The 24,401-nt window shown below is 41.5% G+C and overlaps 1 protein-coding gene and 1 long non-coding RNA gene across 2 annotated transcripts; one reads left to right on the plus strand and one right to left on the minus strand.

Annotated features, from left to right (window-relative positions):
• Positions 1-511: 511 nt before the first annotated feature.
• On the minus strand, positions 512-1,633 carry LOC125400011 (uncharacterized). Its single transcript, XR_007231845.3, has 2 exons — positions 1,497-1,633; positions 512-989 (listed from the first exon to the last, which is right to left on the minus strand). It is a non-coding gene; the product is annotated as an uncharacterized LOC125400011 (long non-coding RNA).
• Positions 1,634-1,709: 76 nt separating this feature from the next.
• On the plus strand, positions 1,710-23,800 carry Pttg1ip2 (PTTG1IP family member 2). Its single transcript, XM_048433638.3, has 5 exons — positions 1,710-1,939; positions 7,890-7,936; positions 18,515-18,608; positions 19,882-19,975; positions 23,534-23,800. The coding sequence occupies exons 1-5, from the start codon at positions 1,795-1,797 to the stop codon at positions 23,757-23,759; spliced, it is 606 nt and encodes a 201-aa protein (XP_048289595.3). The 5' UTR covers positions 1,710-1,794; the 3' UTR covers positions 23,760-23,800.
• The last annotated feature ends 601 nt before the right edge of the window (positions 23,801-24,401 follow it).

The raw sequence follows: 24,401 nt of genomic DNA on the forward strand, positions 1-24,401 counted from the left end.
AGAGCACTGCACAGTTCCAAGAAAGTTGCAGCTAGATTTATAGCGAGTCTATTATCCAAAATCTCCCGCCGAAGGCATTCCATATTGGTGACTCACCATGTTTAGTCTTGACTGAACAATTTGCAGGAATCATAGCATCGGGATGAAAATGTCGAGGCATCTGGGCCTCAACAGCTGGGGCCGTCCGTCACTCATGCTCGGATCCGGGCTTTTCCCAGCCACACTCTACGTCAAACTGGTGTTAGCAGCCATGGAGACCGAATTCCTCCAAGTCTGAAGCCAGAGGAATCATGCATCCTTGCCCCAAGCCTCTGTAAAAGCTCTGAGAGGGTCTTGGAACGGATACACTTAAACCATTTTCCCACCCCTGAGCCAGGAAAAATTCCATGCCTTGCTTTTCTCCGGTCTAATACCTCAGGCTTCCCTTCCATGCTGAGTTGTGTCATAAGAGCTAATGGGCATCAAGAAGCACGTTTACGGAGAATATATATTCTATATCCCCAGAACACACTTATTTTTAAGTATTTTTATTTCCTGTAGCTTCCCAGGGTGCTTTCCAAAGGCAGGAGCTGTTCAGAGCTGTGCCAAAGGTAACGCTCCCCACATCCTCACCAGCTGGGTTAGTTTCCGTTATGAACGTGGACTGCTTGATTGGTCCGCCGTGAGAGCGCGGGTGGTTTATCCCAGTGACTCACAGTTGTCACGTACTAGCGACGATCTTTTTTTTTTCTTAGACGTTCTTTTCTTTAAATGGGCTCCTCCTATCTCTGCTCATTTTCCCATTTACCTTTGTGTTTCTCTTGTTTGTAAAAGCACTTTTCATGTTCCAGCACATAGTCCTCTGTTTGCTGTCACCCTAACCAACAGAGGAGCGGAAAGGAACGTGAGCTCTCGATGGTGTCTTTCCGTCTTCCGTATTTATGGCCAGAATTAGATACTTCACCGGCAAGTCACAGTATAGATCAGTATGCTAGGAGTATGGACACCATCTTTAAAACAAAAACAAAATGGTCTTTACTTCAGGGCACTTTGTCATCTCTCTCCCGTCCACCTCGGTTCTCTGCAGTCGCTCAGGTCGGGAGCCCTTCGGTTCTGCATTTTGGTCCCATCTGCCCAACTCCTGCCCATATTCTTTGTGTACAACTATTATATTTCCGAAGGTTGAGTTTTTAAAGAGAGTTTCTTTAAAAGGCAAGTTTACAGTGTTGCCATTATATATTATGACTACTAAATAAATAAATAAGAGAGTCACATAGCAGGAATGATAAAAAATAAAAATAAATAAAAATAAAAAAGAAAATAAGAGAGGTTCATCTTTGTATTACGTAAAACACACGCCTTGAGCAACTGTATTGGAGTACAATCGCCTGTTCCCAGCCAAGTCAAGGCGAGGACTGGAACCCTCTTGAGAGGTACAAGAGAATGGGGATTCATTTACATCTCTCCAGAAGGGCCAATTACTTTATATGCGACGGACACTGGAAATTAAAACTTACTCCTCTCATCAAAAATCATCAGCATAGTGGAAAAGGCAATAGACTTCAGGGGCAGAGAAAGAGCCTTTCCTCGGGTCCAGTGGACAGCCCGCCGGTGGCTCTCAGGGCTTGAGTCTAGTGCGCCCCAGGCAGGCAGTCTCAACGTTCTCATTCTAGCCTTAACATTCTAAGGTTCTGCTAATTATGCTGGCGTGCAAGGGTCAGAACAAGACGGCTTGGGGCCCAGGGCTGGGTGGGGTCCCTGCGCAGGATCTTCCTATAGAGCCCAGTGTCCAGTGTGCAGAGGGCGACAGAAGCCATGCGCTGGCTGTGGGCGTGGAGCCATATTCTCCTGCCGTTGTTCCTCTCGCTAGCTCTCATTGGGTTGTTTATCTCCGACCATAAAAGTACGAAGAACCTCCAAAACTTGAACCGGCAGTTAGAAGCAAAACACGTCGAAATGGGTGAGTGACCTGTGACGCCAGGCAGGGTGCTGTGGCTGTGCCCCACCGACATTTTTGGTTGGTGCATCCTAGCTGCCTCAATTGTTTCATTTCAAAACTTGTCGTTTGGTGGTGGTGGGGGGGGGGTGGTGGAGAGACTTTTTATTTTTTAAAAGGTTCTTTATGTTTTGAGAGAATCTAGTGAAAACTGATTTCCACTGCCTAAATTCTATCCATGAGAACCAGAAGGAGAAACCAGCTACACTGTTTAGTATAAAAAGACGCCAAAGAAAAGTGCTCAGTTTGTGTTTCTTGCAGTCCCCTCATTGCCAGGGGCCAGAGACGCCAGAAGAGGACTCTCATGGGGGCTCTCATGCCTGATCTGGCTCTCACATGATTTTAGGGTTAGCTCTTCAGAGGGAGACATGCCAGAGAAGCAGGGATGATGGGCTAAGATAAAACTCCTTCAGGTCAAGAGACTGGAATTTCTGGCTTGGGTGCAGGGTCCATTTGAAGGGATCAACCACCATGCCAATGGGCCAACCGTAGGAAGACGAGCTAGAGACAGGTGGATTGCTTAGTCCTTTCCTGAGGTGATGTATTCGCCTCTGCCAGAATCCGTGCCCCCAGCGCAGGAGCTCACCCAGCCATCTGAGCACCTATCTAACTTGGTCTCCGTTTTCTCTTTTCTAAACACGTTTGCTCTAACACTGTGGGTTTCCCCCAACATCTCGGGCCCTTTCTCACCGTGAAGCTGTCTGTTCTCCATGTATCTCACCTCCTGGCTGACTCACACAGCATGGGTTTTTTTTCTTTTGTTGTTGTTGTTGTTTTTGTTCTGTTCTTCATTGCCCTTTTGATAACTACTGAGATTTATAGCTTGCTTGCCTTGAGTTTTGTTTTTTTTCTCATTTCCTTTTAAACATGAATAAAATAGTTCTTAAGCCTAAACAAAAATTCCTTGCAAATGCTATTAAAGAAGGCAAATGTACCAATATTAATATTAAATAAGAGAAATTTCAAATTAAAAATCAGAGGAGCTGATGCTGTTTTATTTTTACACACAGTACAATAAACAACGACGACATTTTAATAAACTTATTTGCCTAAAATATATATTTTAAACTGTACAGGAAGAGACATATTTTTAAAAAGAACATTCAACAAATTAAACGTTTGTGTGAGAAATCAACAGGTAAAAGAGAGAGAATTGGGTTCGAGAAGAGTTCTTTCCAGCAGAAGCAGGGACAGTTAGTTTATTAAGGCAGGATGCACTTAGATCTCAGAAGAGCTGGGTGTTTATGCCAGCATGCACATGTTTGGGTGTCATGCACATGTTTGGGTGTCATGCGCATGGCATGATGCAGCTCTGGGCCCCACCTCGTGTGCTTCCTGTCGCATTAGCTTCCTAAGTCCCCGCCCAGGGACTGGGTTCTCTATTGCCATGAACTAGACACCTGGAGGACCACCTCTGCACTCTAGTTGGCCTTAGTCTCTGGGGTGGGGGTGAGGGTGAGGGCCAATGGGAGCTGTTCTGGCCTTCACTTTTGCCAACTTGCTCTTTTCATGTGCGAATTTTGCAGCCTTTGCTCCCAATCTCATTGTCTGCCCCATTCTGTTGCCTCAGATCAGCCCTCAGGGCCAGGGTCTCAAAGTTCTTTGAGGGAGCTAGAAAGTGACTTGTGTTTGAAATTATTTATATAGACTCTACACGATCCCTGCCTATGCAGGGCAGAGCTGTTGCTTCCAAAGATGTGAGGAGAAAGATCACCGACACAAATCATCAAGGCCAAATTAATTAAAGCAAGCAATTAATTAAAGCAAGCCTTTTTATTTGTGTACGTGGATGGCTTCCCTCTAAGGTGGGGTTCAAGAGGTCAGCATTGAATGTGAGGAAAATAAGGTTTTGTAGCTCAGGGGTGGGGGGTTCCCAGATGGATGGTTTGGTGGCCAAATTGGGGGGGGATTATAAAAGCAGAACATAAGAATAACAAGTTAGTCATAACAACCTACTGAAAGTAAGACATGTTTGCAAGGTGGGCATAGCAAAGTTGTCATAACAACTGGTGGTCATAATAACCCTTTGAAACAAAGGTATGGTTGCCATCCTGGAAGAGGCAGTACAGAACCATTTGTAGTTAAGTTTACAAGATAGGACACAGCCCAATCCTTGAGAAACAGATTTAATCGTAAATGTGAATGAACAGTTTGTCTTTAATATAAGATGGCTTTTAAGCCTAGAATGGAGGCAGGCTAATTCATCAAAAGCACCCCCTCAGAATAGCTCTGTATATCCAATGCTTGACTAGAATCTCTGCATCCCAAAAATCTTAGTCTGAAACTTCTGTGATCTAGAAAATACAAATATTTTCTGTGAGCTTTTGGCAAGTTCCTTGGGCTGCTGTCCGCATGTCTGGGGCCATCAGGTGTCATAATACAGTTGTCCAGTTTTAGGAATAAGATCTCACATAAAAAAATAGTAATGGGGAAAATATAAAAGATTTCTATGAAGGAATTCAATCTTGAAATATATTAAAAGCAGAGCATTATGAGGTTGTAAGTAATGACCTTTTTATTGAAGAAAAATTTAAGTCTTAGTAGTTCACAAGTCTAAGGAGAGAGGGTAAGGGATTGTTTTAGACAGAAACTCCTTGAGTCTTCTATCCTGAGAAGGTGTTGTCGTCCAGAAAAGGGTCACTATCAGCACTGTGCCAGGCACGGTCGCTCAGAAGCACTCGAGATGCTCACGGGTTCCAGAGCAGCAGCCGAAGGAGCTGCATTTCAGGAAAGCCACTGAGCGTAAGTGGGGATGTCAGTTTGGGTGCTTAGCAGCTAGGAATTACTAAACAGAATCTTGTTTATCTTCTTTCTCTTAGCTGTCCTTGAAGAAAGAACTCTTCCCTGAGTAACTTTACTTGTTAATTTATTTACTATAATGACAATAAAAAGGAAGTTTGTGATAGTTTGGATGTAAGCGGCCCCCATAAGCTCAATAGGAGTGGCACTATTAGGAGGCGTGGCTTTGTTGGAGTCACTGTGGCCTTATTGGAGCAAGTGCGTCACTGTAGGGCTCAAGATGCCACCCAGTGAGACATACCACTTCCTGCTGCAAGATGTAAGAATCTCAGCTATTTCTCCAACACCATGTCTGACGGCCTGCCAACATGTCCCACCATGATGCTAATGGACTGAACCGCTGAACTGTAAGTGAGCCACCCAATTAAATATTACCCTTTATAAGAGTTGCTGTGACCAGGCAATGGTGGCGCACACCTTTAATCCCAGCACTCAGGAGGCAGAGGCAGGTGGATCTCTGTGAGTTTGAAGCCAGCCTGGTCTACAAGAGCTAGTTCCAGGACAAGTTCCAAAGCAACATACAGAAATCCTGTCTCGAAAAACAAAACAAAATTAAAACAAACAAACAAACAAAAAAAGGAGTTGCCGTGGTTATGGTGTATCTTCACAGCAATAGAAACCCTAAGACAAGTTGGTTATAAATATTTATGCCACCAGCCAGACATTTGTAATTATATTCCTCAAGGAAGAAGATGTGATTTTCTGGGCCAGGAACATTCTGGATATTATAGAGAGAGTGACCGGCAATATTCCACAAAAACTAGAAAAGAGCCATGTTCTAGAAGTCATGAAAACCAGGCTGGGCCTTGGAAGATAGTGCAGTGGTTAAAGCTGAGCCTAAGTATGAAGACTAGGACCATACCCCCAGAAATCATATAAGTCACATATGGTAACACACACACGTAATTCCCATCTGCAGCAAGCCGGAAGACAGACATGTTTATTCCTAGAAGTTCATGACCAGCTTAACTTGGATATGCAGTGGTAAACAAGAGACTAGCTTCTAAACAATGTAGAAGGTGATACCCAACACTGGAGGCTATACTCTGAGATCCACACATGTCCTTGGTGTATGTAAACTTGCACACACACACTCACACACACACATACACATACACATGCACACACAGTTACAAATACAAATACAAACTGAGAGGCATCCCACAAAATGCTGATCCACATTCGTCAGAAACTCCCATATAATGACAAACCAGGACAGACATCTGTTGCAGATGGAGAACACAAGATGGCTGAAGGCAATATGGAATCCCACAAGACCTTGAAGCACAAACAAGACGTTGGTGTAAAAAAAACGAATGAAATCCTAAGAAAATCTGGAGTTTAGTTCAAAGCAATACATTAATTTTGGTTTCTCTTTTTTGAAGTTGAGTTTTATTCATTGTTATTGTGAGGATGGTGTGTATCTCAGATCCATCCATGCCATAGTGCTCCTGTGGAAGTCAGAGATCAACTCTGTGCAGTCAACTCTCTTCTCTACCTTTATTGGCCTTGAACTCATGCATTCAGGCTTGCAAGGCCTTTGCCTTTGCTCACTGAGCCCAGCTTGCTGGCCCTGGTTTCAGAGCTAGGTTTAGATAATGGTGACCAGGTTATCTCTCCTGAAGTAAACCTGGAGCGGCATCTTGGACACTCTTGAAGCCTTAGAATCTTTTCTATTTCCTTTGTCTTTTCATTGTCTTAATGTTCATGTAGGAATTTTAACATTCTTCAAGGGTAGGAAAAGAACTAATGATCAATAGGATTTAATTCGAGAACTGAACTGTAATTTTTTTCCCAGCCAGGTGAGCTCGGCATCTAATTAAACAATCTGAAACTAAACAGATGTCCTTACAAGGCTGTGAATTCTGCCACCAAATAACTGGTAGAATAACTTTATTATTCTTGTGTTATAAAACATGAGCATCAGATATAAACTTTGTTTTTTCAGAAGCCACCGAAGTAATAACATGAGCCATCAAAATGAGTTTTTGAATTTGAACTCAGTTTTCATTATAGAACTTTCGAATATAAGTGATACTATTACACTATCACTTTTCTATAAAAGAAAAACATCTCCATCTGGAAGGAGATTTTTAAGTTTTGTGGCAAAAGAGTTTTGTGGTTGGAGAATTGCAAGTTTCTTTTTATTTTTATTTATATTATTATTGTTGTTGCTGCTGTTTTTGTTATTTTGGTTTTTCAAAACATGATTTCTCTGTGTAATAGCCCTGGCTGTCCTAGAACTTGCTCTGTAGACCAGGCTGGTCTTGAACTCACAGGACTCTGTCTGCCTCTGCCTCCTGAGTGCTGGGATTAAAGGTGTGCACCACCACCGCATGGCTCAGGTTTCTTTTTTAAAGAAAGAATTAATTAATTAGCCAGGAATATCTTTGTAAATCTGTTCTGACAACAAAGGAGTTACTAAACTATTTTTAAGGTATGGTGTGATATATTAAAACTGTGTGGTACAATTGACAAATTTGCTAATTTTGATCATGTTGTCGAAGTTGTTTTGTAGAAGTTGGCTAATTAACACTGAATAATGCCATCTCATATTTTTTTCCCCAGAAACTAGGGGAAGTGAGTTGGGGATTAAACGGTAACGGTCGTGTGTCTTCATTAGTTTTCTATTGCTGTAAAGAGACAGCATGACCAAGGCAACTTATAAAAGAAAATACCTAGTTAGGGGTCTTGCTTATGGTTTCAGAGGGCGGGTCTATGACCGCCATGGTGGCAAGCATGACAACAGGCAGGCAGACATGGCGCTGGAGCAGCAGGAGAGCCTCTCCAAGCAGCTGATCTGCAAGCAGGTTGTAGAAAGAGAAACAGTGGGCCTGGTGTGGGTGTCTAAACTTCAAAGCCACACCAGCTCCAGCAAGGCCACTCCTCTTAACCCTTCCCCAAAACAGTTCTGCTAACTAGGGACCAAGCCTCCAAACATGTGAGCCTGTAGGGCCAATAGTATTCAAACCACCACAGGAGGACAGCATCTAGGTGTATGTAAATAAAAAAGCAAGCTGTTTGAATATGGATGAATAGAGCTTGAAACAGGAATAAACTGAGCAATAAATTGGCTTTGGTTTTAATTTTTATGCTTTTTATTTTTTTTTTGTAGACTGTGCTCAAAAGCAAACTTGTTCATCTTGTACCCGAGACAAGAGAGTAAGTTAATTTCCTTATGGATAAATTGTCCTGGGAATGTTATGAATTCACATGTTTACAGTTGTCACCTGGAAAATGTACTAAGCTTTGTTTCCTACACTTTGACAGCTAAAACGAATAATGACAGCTATGAAGATATGTCCCTTTACTATAAACTATCCTTTGTGGGTCTAAAAAAAATAATGGAAATACTTCAGTACAGACTTGTACTTCCATCTGGAAAATAATACATTGAAAAGAAAGCAAGTTTTTTGCTTGAAAAATGATATCACACCAAAATGTTGGAAGAATTTTTGTAAGCAAAGATATAGCTTTTGAAATATGGCAATATTTTCATTATAACCTCTAAAGACTAGAAAGAATGGCACGTGATCCATGACCTCAGTGTAACTAAGGTCCCCTTCTCAGATGATTAAATGTCTTTTTTTTTGTATAATTTTTTTTTTACTTCCAGCTTTGAAGAAAACAACAAACAAGTAAAAAAAAAATCCCAACAGCAATGAAGCAGATAGTATCCAATAGTGCACGTTGTAGTAGGAGATGCTTGCTCATGTCCCAGCCGCCCCGACTCCCAAAATAATCACACAGAAACTGTATTAATTAAATCACTGCTTGGCCTATTAGCCCAACTTCTTATTGGCTAGCTCTTACATCTTAATTTAACCCATTTCTATTATTTTATATTTTACCACGAGGTTGGTGGCCTACCGGCAAGGTTCTAACTAGTGACTTGCGTCTTTCTCCTCTGGTGGCTCCATGATGTTTCCTTGACTCCACCTTCTTCCTCCCAGCATTCAGTTTAGTTTCCCTGCTTAGCTCTATTCTACCCTATCACAGGCCAAGACAGATTCTTTATTCATTAACCAATAAAAGCAACACATAGACAGAAGGACTTCCCATACCACACAGCCATGTGGTTACACTTGAAAAGCCATTCAGGTCCACTCTCTTGGAGAACTGACCACATCACAGACAAGGGACACAATCTGGTGATGGTTTCTACCATAGTGATCTAGACAAGTATCATTGGTCTCTGCTCTTTTTCCAGGTCACTCTTGTGCTTTAGTGAGGACCTGGGCTTCTGGCTCATGGATGTTCCCACCACGTTACCAGCTTTCCTCAGATAACCCTGGCTCAGACACACACACTGTCTCTATGTCCACTTCCTTAACTCTGCAGTTCGGATAACAGGGATAACTCTCTGAGCCCTGTACTGCCTATGGTGCCCGTCATTCCCTCCTTCCCTGGCACTGGACCTATGCTTACGCCTCAACAAGATAAGTCTGTCTACCCACCCTCCCACTCAGCCCCTTAGTCCCTCAGTTTCCTTCAGATGCTTGCCCCTGACCCACCAGGCTCCCTTCTTTCTTGTGAATTTTAATACCATTCACCTGAATTACTCCCCCCACCTTTTTAATGTTAATTGTTTTGCAATGCAAAATTTCAAGTATATAAAAGTCGAGGAAGCATAACCTGTGGACTATGGCATGAGCTCCTGTCCTTCCTCTTTAGGAAGCTGAGGTAGGGGCATCACTTGAGTCCAAGAGTTGAAGGCTAGCCTAGGTGACTAAAAGGAACCCCTTATTTAAAAAATAATATAGGAGATGGTATAATAAAACTTTATACCACTAAGGGTCATTTTGGGTAACTTTGTCTCATGAACATCCCATCTTTCCAAGTAGATTATTGGAAGTCAGTAATTCTATGAATATCATCTTATTTGTAAATATTTGACCCTCTATATCTTAAATAAAAAATTTGAAGTATTGCATTTATAATCACATCTAAAAATTAACAACTAAGTACTCAGTTAATTTTTTTGTTTCACATTTGTTTAAGTCAGATCCACGTACTGTAATTGGTTGAGACATACCTTAAATTTCTTTGAGTCTATACATTCTTTCTATTCTCCTTTTCTTTTATTGCAAATTATTTGTTACAGAATAGATTGTTGTCCTGCTGAGCTTCCCACAGGCTGGGTTTTGCTGGTCACATCCACATTACTAAGTTGGATTTATTGTTATTGTTTCCCTTTCCCTGTTTTTATCAGGTTAGTAACTAGACTGAACACATTCTGTAGGGGCTTTGGGTGGTAATATCTCATGCTGAAGACACATTAGAAGATGGATAGGACTGTGGTCCAGTCTTTGGTGATGTCAGCAGTAAATGATGTTCTCTTACATTGTTAACCAACGTGCCTTCCTGTTGGCCACTTACATTGCCCCGCTCTGATTGGTCTCTGATCCTTCTATGCTTCAGTGCTATGCATTGTTAGCTGATTACTGCACAGACACATTACAACAAGCCCTCATTAGTACAGCTGCTAAGGTCACCTGATCCCAGATGCTACGCATTCTTTGCTCTTTTGGTTAGCAACATTTCCTAAGAATGCCCGCAGTAGTAACTCTAGAACATTGTGACCATCCTTAAAATGCCAATATCATCCACACCCCTTAAATCTCAATCTCAAAAGGTGACTTGATCTTTTAATTTTATAGACAAAAACAGAGATTTTGGGTATTGGCTTCAATCATTGAATTATTATTCATTTTATTCAGAATTACATATCCTTATCATTTTCCTTAAAGGATGAATACTTCCTGCAGTCATAGTACTTACACATATGCATTGTTACATTTCCTTTCATATGATATATATTGTGTTGGGGTTTTTTTTCTGTCATATTTCCTCTGTTCCCAGTTCCCTAGGACAAAGGCAGGGTTTTCGCCACCTTTGGGTCAACACTCCTCCCACATTTCCCAGCACACACTTCCAGTTATCGAGTGAAAAGCATTCAGTAACTATCGAGTTATTAGAAGAAGCTTACACTGCATTCAATACACTCTCTAAGGTAACAAGGTAGAGAGTTTTATCTTGAAACATTTCTACACACAAACCATTATGACATGTCTGGAGATAGGTGTGTTTGAGGGTGATGTGAAAGCGATTCCCACTGTCTCTTAGGATGAATGAAAGGGTAACTATGCATGGTCAGTGTAGAACCTGAGTGCTGTCTTCTGAGAAGATCCTCCGTCCTCACAATAATTGAGAGGACAGTGACTTCCACCGGCAGATTTTATTATTTCCCACACTGCTCCAAAGACCTGCTTTATCAGGGGCATTTCCTACAGCAATCAAGTACTTGTGTTCTCCTTGGAGCCTCACAGGATGGACAGGTGTTTGGTATATCTTGGGAAGCCCTACTTTGTGTTCATGTTTCACTTAACTCAAGAGAATTATCACACCAGCTCCTAATTTCCCCCAAACAATATAATGTATATTCTTAGGTGAAAGAGAATCTTTAGATTCTGTCTGAATATTTTCCTTGTAGTCTGATAGCAAAGACCATCCTTTCTAGAATTAGAAAATATTTTGGCCAAAAAAAAATCCATAAAAATAAACTTATTTATTTAGAACACCACCTTTAACTTGCTCATAAACGCAGAATATGAGAAAGAAAATGATGGGGCTGGGGAGCTGGCTAAGTGAGTGAAATGCTTGCTATGAGCACAAGGAACTGAGTTAGGATCCCTCGGGCCCATGAGAAAAGTCAGACCTGGGGAAGCCAAGTCAGACAAATGCCAGCTAACCTAGCCAAAGCGGCCAACCTGGGGCCTGTGAGAGACCCTGTGTGGAAAACAAAGGGGGTGCCTCCTGAGGAACAACACCTAAAGTTGATTCCTGACTTTTACACGCAAACACACACTCATACTTTGAACACACACACACACACACACACACACACACACACACACACACTCATGCACTCACGAACCACCAAAATGTTGATGTATTTGTTCCATTAAAAGTAAACCTTTAAGGAGACCATGCCAACTGAAATAGTTTAAGCAATTTTTGTGGGTCTCTTGCTGCCATTTAGAGTTTTTTTTTAAATATTTATTTATTTATTATGTATACAATATTCTGTCTGTGTATATGTCTGCAGGTCAGAAGAGGGCACCAGACCTCATTACAGATGGTTGTGAGCCACCATGTGGTTGCTGGGAATTGAACTCAGGACCTTTGGAAGAGCAGGCAATGCTCTTAACCACTGAGCCATCTCTCCAGCCCCCTGCCATTTAGAGTTTTATGTATCACTGTTGAGTCTCTGAAATGATGGTTCTCCATCCTGAGGTCGCAGAGGTGATATTGTGTGCAGTAAGTTTTGTTCTTGACTAATAGGAGTGACAAGGCTGAATTCTGCAGTGAGTTAAAACCCAGAGTAGATCCTGGGTTGTCTCTACAAATAAGTCTTTCTCGTTCATCACTTCCTGATATGGATTATTGTTCAGGATGGAAAGGAATGACATATAGAAAGCTATAAGAGACTTGCAAGCCTCTCATGGCCTAACTTATGTGCTGACTAGTTCACATGGAAAGGCTGTTATATGGTTATCAGATTCATTTATAAGTGCTGTAACCCACACTGCACCAAGAGATCCATTTTAACACTCCTTTTTCTGATAGTGAACACATACAAAAGTGTGTAGGGCATATATACTAGGAGATGATGGGTTCAGATCCAAATATGGCATTGAACTTATATGTATCGCCTTTGTAAAGTCCTCCAATTGAAAAATAAAAACAAGAGCCAGAAATATGGATTATTTTCCACGGCAAGTATTCCTGACACAGTACATGCTCTTGGCCTGACCCTTCTTGTGGAGGATGCTTTTCTTTGACATGTGTAAGGCCATCTGGTAGGCCTTGTGTTCTCTCTTTCCTGCTGAATGATCCAGTGCTTTCTCTCTTACACGTTCTTTTAGAAACCTATCTTTACTTCAGGGTGCCTCTCTGTAGTCTTGCCTTCATCCTTGTGCCAGCCTCAGAAGCAGGCCAGTGAGTGGGCTCGGTGGGTAGAAGTTCTTACCACAGAATCTGTTGGCCTAAGGTTGATTCCTAGAACCCACAAGATGGAAGGAGAGAACTGGTTCCTGTAAGCTGTCTTCTGACTTCATGCACGCCATGGCTGTGTATTGTGCACATGTGTACACATACATGATAAGGAAATATACACAGTTTTAAAAGCGCATAAGTATACGCACACCTTTAAAGACTCAGAGGTGCTGTCATCTCATTGATCGCTTAGAGCTGCCGTCTGTTTCTCTGCGTTGTCTTCTTCCTTTGGTTCAGATGAAATGAAAAAGAAATCCTTTTTGTTCTTTCTCGTAGGCAGTGTATGTATTTTACTACTGCTTCCCACACAGCGTCATGTCGTCCTTAGTAAACTGACTTGCAGGTCGCTACAGCCTCCCCATAACCAAATTCCACTCGCTCTTCCAGATGTTAGCTCTTTCTTTGGTCATCTTGCCCTTTCCGGGGCCTCTCCATTCACTCACCTCTCCTTCCCTTATGAGTTCCTCATTTCATCTTCCTAAATGAGAGCATCCCTAAGTTAATATACTCTTCTTTGGTTTTGTAACATGAAGTATTTTGAATTTATTTTTATTGAAATTTTTTCATACAACATACTTTGATCATTCTTTCCCCTCCCTCAACCCTGTACAGATCCTCCCCTCCCCACCCTACTTAATACTCTCTCTCTCTCTCTTAAAAAACAAAAAGGCCCCCCAAATAAAGCAAAACAAACAAAAAGCACACATTTAAAAATAAAAGCTAGAAGAACAAAAATAAAACTTGGAGTCTATTTTGTGTTGACCAACTCTTCCTGAGCCCCTGAGACTTGCCCTTGAATATGGTTGATATTGAAGAATGTGTTTAACTGAAGAAAACTGATTTTTCCCTCTCCCAGCAACCATTATTGGCATATTACTTCCTAGAATGCTATCTGGTTTGGACCTGTGTGTGCTGTCCCTCTATGAGTTCGTATGCACAGCCTTGGTGCAGCTGGGAAACACTGTCTCCTTGGCATCACCCAGCACCTCCAGACCTTACACTCTCTGCTTCCTCTTCTGCATAGACCCCTGAGGCTTGAGGGGAGGGATATGGTAACTACATCCCATTCAGGGCTGAGCACTCTAAAGCCCCGACCCTCTGCATATTGTCCGGTTGTGAGTCTCTGTGTTTATCATCATCGGCTGCAAGGAGAACATTGTTACGATGGATGCGTATCCTGTGCTCTCTTACCTGCAGTTATGACTTCTACCGGAGACCCTTACGCCCACCAGATCTCTAAGAGTGATGCTCACAGTTGCTTGATTGACATCTCCTTCTTGGTATTTGTTTTCCTCACTTCAAACTTAAGATGCCTTTAACTACATTGATCATTTTGTCTTCTTTATTCCTGGCATCATTCCTCAAGAATTCTAATTTTAAAAATCTTTCACTTCTCTGCCTTCCAGAAAATATGTCTATTCTTTTCTTTCCAATGAAGCAATCCTAGACATCATATACTGCTACTCTATCCCTCACTTGTGTACCCCTGGCCTTCCAGTCTCTTCTCGAGCCATAATCATTATAATTAGATTTTTAATTAAGTCACCTTTACCTACCAAATAATCCAATTCAGTCTCTATTGTTAAGTAAAACACAATGTATGAACCCCTTAGTTGGACAGTCAAAGCCCAAGAGACATCTGTCTCTCTGAATGACTTTACAAAGACCCACCAGTACGGATTTGCACTTTGCCACCACGGTCCTTGTATTCGCGTTCTGAGGTGTCTCCTGCATCTCTCCCCTTCCCTGTACACATCTGCTTGTTCCTCAAGACCCACGCTACATTCTTCATATTGCTTGAAAGAAATCTTGTCTGGTCATTCTGAAAAGAAGGGATACTTTCTCCTGTTAACTATCACATTTCAAATGTTGATCATTTTGAAATTATAATATTCTTGCATTCAGAGATGTGAATTTGTTTATGTCTAAAGTGTGCACACTCCACCTTCCAGGAAGCAGAAACAATGCTTTGTTCATCTGTACAATCTCTGCCTCACCTGGCTGTGAACTTTCTTTTGTTCTTTGCAGCCTAACACTCATTTTCTGTTTGTCTGGTACCCTAATATTACAGCTTTTTTAGCACAATATTAACTCACCATTTATCATCATTATGGACCTCTGCCCTTCCTGTAGTTTACATTTTAATAACATTTCCATATAAAGTAGCAGTTTCTATATGTGCATAAAGCTGTTAAAATAGGTTCTACTCCTAAGTGAATATTCCGTTGTCCTGTGGAGCAATAGTAACCACCACTCTAAAGCCCTTAGCTGGACTCTCAGTTGTCACATAAGAGGCTGAGGTAGTAAAGCTCTCGTAGTTACATGGTTCACCCTCCTTAGCTACAAGGAAAATCTCATGTTATATTAGTTTTAAATTATATGTTACCAATTTGGGACGCTCAATATATTATACCGTTACCCTGGGCAATGAATATGAAGTTCTGTGCTTTGAAGACTTTCTGGACATAGTTACAGTAGTTAAGGTATCTTTTTGTGGTTAAGTGGTAGAAACTCATCTCAAGCGAATTTAATAGAAGGGAGAATTCATGCCTTCATAAAACTGAGTGGGCGTGGTCTCATGTTCAGCTGACTCCCGAAGGCTGTCACACTCCCGTTTCTCCTCTTCCCTGTAGAGTGACCTCACTTTCTCCCACAGAATGTGCATCTTCTCCAAACCACCAAGGAGAATGATTACTACTACAGCTTGCACAATGTTGTGGCTCCAAAGAGAGTTCTAATTGCTCTTCTTCAGATCAAACCAGCACTATAGACCGACCGGAGGGATGTACTACCTTGAGTGTCGCTGCCTGGGTCAAATAACTGTAACTGCTCTACATGCAAGAAAGGAGCGGGGAAGAGCTGATTGACAGCTGTAGAGCCACACAGCATGGAGGGAAGATACCCACAAGGACAGGGGTATAATTATCAGAAGAGGAAGCATAAGATGGGTCAACACTAGAAAAATAGAACTGCTTCCCTTTGCCCCATTTCAGCCTCTGCCTGTTCAGAACATACATTTCATTTAAAAAAAATACCTCAGGCAAAATAATGCTATCAGTCCTCACTAAAAAGTGACATTTAATCACAGTCATGTGATTTCTGCTCCCAGTTGAGTCTAGAGTCTCACACAGACATGAACAAATCCTGTGTTTGGAAATGAGTGAGTACCCATGGTCCACGCTCCGCCAAGTCAGCTACACAACGAATTAAACAACTCCGCAGAATCAACAGAAAAGGAAAATCAAGGTAACAATAGTAAAAATGGCCATTCAGAAAAGAAGACAGTCATTAGTGGTATTGTAACAGAGTCTAGGCTATGTGCTCATCTTGAGTTTCCCAGGCCAAGCAGTGAGCTCTTTGGCCAACAGGTACATCCAAGTTACGCGTCCTAAAGATCTCCATTTTCCAGAGGGAGATACTTTAGATGACACTGTGGACCTGTGATGGCTACTGGGTCCTGTCAATCAGTGTACACTTGAATAACAAGTCCACCTCTGCTAGGTTCACATCCATGAGGCAATTTCTCCTCAAACTGTTATATACCATGAGCTTGACTCTTAGGAGCTCCGAGAACGAAGCGCTAAGGCTAGCTGCAGACCCTTAGCATTGAGTCTAGACCCTGCCTTTGCAGTTCCAGTCTTTAAGTCGTAGCCTAAGGTAACAGGTCTGTTGACCCAAGTGACACCATTCTTGAGTTTTCTTTAACAACTTGATGTGAACTTTGATCTTGGCAAGTGTGGAATGAAAGCTGCTCTGTGAACCTTTACCTCCATAGTTTTGGGATTCTGCAGCAAGGAGTGATGTGAGTACATCTAGACTCAGTTTACAAGTTCAGAACCGGGCTGCCATCTTTATTGGCAGTGCAATTCTATTATTCAAGTCATTGGCCTGTTCTGTGCTTCATTGTCCCCATCTGTATAGAGGCTAGCTTACAGGAGTGTTATGAGAGTGAAATGAATTAATTCATATGAAAGACTTAGAACAGTGTCCATCACGAGCTATGTCCTGTGTATCTGCCGTTTATCAGTCTGAACATCTGCAGAACGGATTTATATTTATCTTATGTGTTCGTTGGCTCCATGTGTGCACGTGTACCACATGCTTGCCTGAAGCCCTCATAGGCCAGAAAAGTTGGATCCCCTACACCTGCAGTTACAGGTGGTTGTAAGCCAGCTGAGTACTAGGAACTGAAACCCAGATCTTCTCAGAGTAGCAAGTCCCTTTAACGGTCAAGCAATCTCTCAGCTCCACTTTTGGCATTTTTGTCTTCTTCCAGGGTCTGGTCTTTGCTCACACATTCGTTCTCATCACTGGGCTTTTCTGCACCTGATGCTGACAAGGGTTTGCGTTCAGACTTCCTGTTTCCATGGGGCTGTCTGATCATCACTGAGCAGACGGTGGCGGGAACTGACGCGAGGCTGATTGACAGCCAGTACGACCAATGCCATCTGTAAGAGAGACAGGCGCCCCCAGAAAGAGGGGCTGCAGAAAAGGGACTCAAGGACGATGTTAGAGACATTTCAAATCTACTTCACGCGCTTCTCAACACTGCTTCCAAACACAGGTTTTGGGGTGAATCCTCCAAAATGCAGCATCTGAGAAAGAGATTTAAGTGTGCGCGACATCTGTGTGATTGAGTAGAAGTGAAAATTCCACGAAAGATTCCCAGGATCCTAAGACAAAGAACAAGAGTGTGCATTTGCCCTGACCTATGGATCACCTGTGGTAAAAACAAATAAACAAACAAAACCAAAAAAAGAAACAAAACAAAACAAAACAAAAACCCAAGCACATAGCTGAGTTGTCTTTTAGCTAAAAGCAAAGATGTTCACTGGGACACAGTTTGGAGCTCTGTATTAGTCAGTCATTCGCCCATGAGGATAGGAGTCTCAAAGGCAAGGTGGTCCCCAAGGGTGGATATTCCCAAAGGAAACTTGTGAGCCCCTGGTAGCCGATATGCACTGCTTCTGTTGTTTGAGAACACAGGTCTGGTAAAAAAAAAAAAAAGAAAGAAAGAAAGAAAGAAAGAAAGAAAGAAAGAAAGAAAGAAAGAAAGAAAGAAAGAAAGAGAAAAAGAGAAAGAAAAAGAAAAAAGAAAAAGACAAAAAAGGCCCTTCACAGGCTTCCAATAACTTCTTCTACTAATACATTAACAGTGTTGAGAATGGTTGGGATTTATTAAAAAAAATATGTTGGGATTCAAAAAGTGAAGATCAGAAAAACAAACCAGCCACCACTACAGAGACCTTTTTTACCTCTACCAAATCTTCAGACCGAAAGGGCAAGATCCTCTCTCCAAATCCTCAGACTCCACACTCAGTGAGTCTCTTCCTCTTTATACTCCTCTCTCCACTCAGTCACGTCACTCCTGTCTGCACCTCCCTAGTGCTGGGATTAAAGATGTGTAGCTCCTGAACACACCTGGATCTGTTTCTGGATCGATCTTGTGTGGCCCAGAGTAGCCTTGAACTCACAAAGATCCTGGGATTAAAGGTGTGTGCCACCTCTCCCTCGCCTCTAGTGGCTTAGCTTTGTATTTTCATCTCTAGGCAAGCTTTATCTATTAAATACAATGAAACGTCACTGTAGGTACTTATCAAATACGTGTCGCGCTAGTTTTGCAAACTCGCTGCAGTTGTTACCGTACTCTGACACCGCTTTGTCTCCGCCTTCCGCACACAGTGCATTTGGTGCCAAGAAGAAGGAGTCTGCAAAAAGTACTGTTTCCCATATTCCGACTGCAAATTCAACTCCATATTCTGGGCGAACTGTAGAGGTAAGTGGTCCTCATTTCAATTTTTGTGACTTCATTGCGTCTGACTTGCAAATAGTAGAGATTTTCCGCATTCGAGGGATTCACAATGATCGCATTTGCATTAGTCAAGTTCTCTGGTCCAGGGCTGTTCTTCAGGGCTGCCCTGGTTGTTCCGGGTGGAACTGATTCAAAGTGAGTCAGATGGGACCCTGGCTGTAATACTCGACAGTTTAGATTTCATTTGTAAAAATCTCTGTTCTAGGATGTTCATAACCTAGTTAACGGATGTTTGTGTTGTGATGTTGTAGAAACTCTTGACTATGTGTGTGTGAGTGTGTGGTGCGCACGTGTGATTGTATGTATGTGTTTGTACGTACATATGTACATGTTAGTACTGAAATGCAGATGTTCTGAGCCAAGTGGTTTTACTGTAACATACTTCCTCAGCGAATGGAGTCTGTATTGAGAATTACCATTAAGAATGGTGACTCCTTAAGATAGCAGATCTCATTTACCAAAAAGAATCTTTTTATTTGTAATGTCAAATTTGGACATGCTATATGGTAGTTACCAAAGCAGGCAAAAAAAAGTACTAATATTTTTCAATGAAATTTCTAGAAAAGCTAAAACAGGTGATTTTCCAAGTGAGCACGACTCTGGTGAGAAAAACCCATCTATCAGTGAGTCGTCTGCTATTTTTCTTAACTGAAGTGAAAATATATAATTCTGCCGAAATCTCTGCTTTGCTTCAGATTCTGCAGGCCTTTTAAATCGTCTGTATTTGGACCTTGTAAAGAAAACCACTTTGCATTCACTAGGAACAGAAGCTCTGGTCCCCTATCTTGTGTTTTCCCTTCTAGCTCATTTCTCCGCATCCCAGGCTAATAAGCTGTGTGGTCTGAAGGAGGGGAAAGGTCACCAGATTCCCAGCCAGTGTGGGCTGTCTCTGATAGCAGAACCCTGGTACCTAGACAGCAGGCCACCCCCTGGTGTCTACAGGCACCTTCACAGTAGTGGCAGTCCCTGTTGAGAAAGTACCAGAAATGAAACAGAGGCCAAATACAGGGGAAATGGTGCAATAGGCTGCTAAGCTCCTTCTACAATGCGGGTTTTCAGCAGTGACCGCCGTATCAGTGGTGACCTTAGAACACGCAGCGCATGCTCTTGTAGCCTCATTCCAACAGAGCTCTGAGAATGTATGTCTAAGAATTCAGATTGCATGATACTAGAAGAGTTAAAAACATAAGACTTTTTTGATCTGTTATTAAAATATGTCTCTTTTCATCAATTTCAGTTGACCTGTTTGGAATCATGATGCTGATACTGGTTGTTTTATTAGCAGTAGGATTCCTGTGGTATTGCCTCGCCTACAACTTATACTTGCAGGAGTATGTCATTTCACTCTTCCTAAGAGCCCACTTGGGAATGGTAGCACTGAAAACAAAAAACTAACTTAGTTAACAGGAAGTGTTTAGCTAAATGCGTAATGAAAATACTGAAAGGTACATACACTGTTATAAGATAAAAAGAAAGATTAACCAAGTTTCCTGTCCCACCTCCACCTCCAGCATGCCCCTGCTGAAGCCAGCATGCCTCTGCTGAGGCCAGCATGCCCCTGCTGAAGCCAGCATGCCCCTGCTGAGGCCAGCATGCCCCTGCTGAGGCCAGCATGCCCCTGCTGAGGCCAGCATGCCCCTGCTGAAGCCATCCTGCAGTTTGGCTGCTTGTGGTCCTGCTGATTACCTCCATGTCGCTGAATTAGATGGTTGAATGTTTCACACTGCACTGATGTCACACACTATTACACTTAGTGCCCCATCTGGAACACTGAAGATTTCATCTTGTGCTGTCCCGATAATCGTTGTTATTATTTTGCTATTTTATGTGCTATTTTGAGATGTTTAGCCATTTTTCATTGTTTTTAGTAACCTAAAGGTTACTAGTATTTATATATTGCTTATCTTTTGGAATTTACTTAGTCCATTTAATCCTCTGTTTTTATATTAAGATAAGAAAATTTTATATTAAGATAAGAAAATTTGACGGCCAGGAGTGGTAATGTTCTCCTTTAATCTTTTATTGTTGTTTCTCAAGGAAGAGTTTAGTTTTTCTGTATCCCTGGCTGTCCTGGAACTAGCTCTGTAGACCAGGCTGGCCTCTACCTCCCAAATGCTGGGATTAGAAGTGTGCGCTACTGTGTCCCGCAAGCTCTCCTTTAATCTTAGTACTGAGGAAGACAGGCAGCGCTTCTCTGAATTTGAATCCAGCCCGGCCTGCATTGTCAGACCTTGTCTTGAAAACATTTTGGATTCTCCATATTCCTTATCGTTTATCCTCTCTTCCCTTGAGCCCCCGGTTCTGTAAGCTTTCACACTCGTTTGACTTTATGTAGAAGTTACTTTCCATTTCGCGACTGTAATTCCACCTCAGAACGCTCACATTTCAAGTCTGAAATTTTTAACTATTCAAGAGACAGGTTAATTCACACACGAGTGAGTAAACATAGCGTGCAAACGCAAAATGGAAGAGCAAGGACAGTTCTACACCACTAATCCACATGGCTTGAGGGAGAAGCATTGATGTCCAAGCCGATGGAATTCTCTTTCTTAAATTTTCGTTCTTAAAATTACACTCCATCGTAAAACCACACCTTGTTTCATATATGTTCTGTATCTTTCTTAGTTTGCCCTGTTTTTCTAGGAGTTTTACTTTTTTCCTGTGGAGTTTTAAGATAGCTTCACTATTTCCTGTCACTCAAACATGAAGCCAGGCCTGGTGCCAACACGCCTTTGATCCTGGCACTCGGGAGGCGCAGGTGAATTAGTGTTTAGGGTCGGCCTGATCTACAGAGCAAGCTCCAGGATAGCCAGGACTATAGAGAGAGACCCTATCTCAAGAAACTAACCAACAAACAAAAAAGTATCTCTATTCTAATAATAATAATATTAATTATAATAATAATCATTTATCTTTATATTTGACAAAATATTTTTCCTATAGTTATTCTTTTGAAACTCTTCTGAGTGAGTTTTTAATTAAGTTGGCATACACAATAATAATTTTCCTATGACATTTTTCTTAAGTATATGTTATTATACTTTGACCTTACTCTCCCCGCCCCCACTGTCTTCCTCTATTTCCCCTACTTGGTTCTTTCTCCCCTTCACCAATCCATCCAATAGGCCTCCACTGTGTTTGCAAGAACATTCTGTTCTAATTCACAAAAATTAGTTTCTTTTCACAACTAAAGTAGAATATTTTGGTTCCCTGTCTTCCCCTGTTTTGAGTCTTTTCCTTTTGTTTCTTCTCCTGGAGAATAGAGTGTCTTTTTCCAAAGTAGCTTTGCAGAGTTGGAAAATATTCACACAGTTCATAGTTCCTTCCCAATTTCTCTTTCTCCATTCTTTTAGAACTAGTCATGTTTTTTGTCAGATTATATGCCTTTAAAATAAGACAGGAAGATAAGACAGGTAGAAACAACTAAAAATAGATGCATACAAGTAGGCTTATCTGCATGTGAAGCGATTTGTGTGTCTAGAAAACTATATATAATATATAAAAAAGGTTGTCCAAAATGTAGTTTGTTTGTTCAGCACCTCTATTTTGTCCAGGAAATTATATTTTCCTGATATCAGGGTTTGTGTCCTTCCCTTATTAACATATAACACTTTGTCAGTATAAGACAAAATAAGATGGCCATATCCTTTTCCTCTCAAAAGCAAAAGTATAATTGTGCGGAGAACTCATGGGATACAGTACATGCGTGGCAAGAGGCCCTTTTTTGTATTTTCTTTAAAAGACTATGGTGTATTGTATCATTACTTTTTGTGTAGCACTTATGAGTTACGGATGACGTGCACAGGAGAAGACGCCATAGCAAGCGCCCATCGCTGAAGTGTCTTTTATTTCCATTTTAAAAAATGATTTGGAAATACGATATAACAACTGATTTGGTTCTGGTTTAACTTTGCTGTCCATCTCCATATTAAATTTGTTTTACAGACATTCTCTACCTTTGCTAATTGAGTGGGCAGAGCATTCATGAGAGAGAGTATTCTATAAAGAAGAAGTTGTTCTTGAGAATCCAGTCAAGCCAGCTGGAATCTAGAGGCGAGGTGGCTCAGCAGCAGAGCACTTGCTAGCTTGCAGAGGGCCCCGGGTTCAAGTCACAGCACTGAACAGAGGTTCTAACAGAAACACCAGTCTTTACCTCAAAAAGCACTTTCCCGGGCTGTGGTGGCACATGCCCTTAATCTCATCATTTAGGAGGCAGAGTCAGGCTGATCTCAGTAAGTTTGAGGCCAACCTGGTCTACAAAGCGAGTTCCAGGACAGTTAGGACTGTTACACAGAGAAACCCTGTCTTGAATTTAAAAAAAAAAAAACATGCTGTGTGATGGTGGCACACGCCTTTAATCCCAGCACTCGGGTGGCAGAGACAGGTGCATCTCTGTGAGTTCAAGGCCAGCTTGGTTTACAAAGCAAGTTCCAGGAAAGGCTCCAAAGCTACAGAAAAACCCTGTCTCAAAAAATCAAGCAACAACAAAAAATTAAAGCACTTTAAAAGTTTTAAATGTTAATAACACATAGATATTTGAAATACTCATTTTCTCAAATGCTCGTTCTTTATCAAAGTAGTTATTACCTGATATGCACTAAGTACCCATGTCACTAGAGATATTGTGAGGGAAAGACCAATACTTTGCCTTCATGTGGGACAGAGAGGAGTAAATAAGTTATTGTTGGTTTTATTGTTAATTAATTTTTATGTGATATTCCATTTAATTCAGTTGTATTTTTCTTAAAATGCACTGGGGTTTTCCTGATGAATAGATAAGAGAATATTTCACATTAAGAAAGCAACTCTAACTATACTCTATACCATGAATTAAGATAATTTCAACTGTAACCAATCTTAAACTTTAAATTCACCACCATTTTGAACAGGCGGCAGGCCTTTTATTATGCAAGAAATAGACCAGTTCCTGGTTACAACAACTGGAACGCTACCGGCAAGTACTTTCTTCCATTTGCTAGGCTACCCCAGACATTTTTAGCAGCTGACAGCCAGAAGTCAAGCTCTTACTGTGGGAAACGGGACAGCAGCGGTCATTATCCTCATTTTGAAAAACACGTTAATAATTCAATAGTTAGACTAGGATTTGCAAAATAGTAACAGAAATGATAATCGGAGTACTGGCAGGGGAGTGTTAAAAATTTTAAACTATTTGGGGATTTAATTACTTCCCCTTTTCCCTTCTTTACCACTTAACTAAGGAAACCGAAGGAGACCTTTGTCTTTAGGAATTCTTGTGGATTTCCGTCTTCCTCTCACCCAGTCCTCCAGGTTACCCAATGTGCAACTCTTTTCTGGGTTCTTCCAACTTCCCTTAGCTCCTCCCTCACTGTGGCTTCCTCTGGCTGGTCACCTTCATTTACACAAGGCAGAGAATAAACAGGCTTCAGGTCTGAGGAGTAGGAAAACATGGAGTTTATACAATGTTATTTAACAAAGGTGGTGGGAGAAAGAGCAGTCCTGGCCCACACTGAGTTCTTAGAAAATGTATCTGGATGATTTCCTGGCTTAGGGAGTCACTGATTGCCCTTGATTGTCTGTCACTGAGGACAAGGAGTCTGGTGGTTTCCACAAACATTTGGCCTTTTGCTCTTTGTCAAATTCCCACCCAGGCTATTGCTACCTTATGTTCCTTGACTCCTAAACATTCAATAGCAGTAGTATTAAGATCACAGTAGTGTATTTATGGCATCCACGGACATTTTATGGTTGATGTATTTAAAGATTAAAACTTTAATG

This window comes from Myodes glareolus, chromosome 27 (genome assembly GCF_982192425.1).
Source record: "Myodes glareolus chromosome 27, mMyoGla1.1, whole genome shotgun sequence".
Classification (NCBI taxonomy): Eukaryota; Metazoa; Chordata; class Mammalia; order Rodentia; family Cricetidae; genus Myodes; species Myodes glareolus.

What these genes read in the sequence shown, in the direction of transcription:
- Pttg1ip2 (XM_048433638.3), top strand. Translation starts at nt 1,795, where the DNA reads ATGCGCTGGCTGTGGGCGTGGAGCCATATTCTCCTGCCGTTGTTCCTC. An exon ending in AGCAAAACACGTCGAAATGG is followed by an intron (nt 1,940 to 7,889) that starts GTGAGTGACCTG and finishes TTTTTTTTGTAG; the next exon opens with ACTGTGCTCAAAAGCAAACT. An exon ending in ATTCTGGGCGAACTGTAGAG is followed by an intron (nt 18,609 to 19,881) that starts GTAAGTGGTCCT and finishes CATCAATTTCAG; the next exon opens with TTGACCTGTTTGGAATCATG.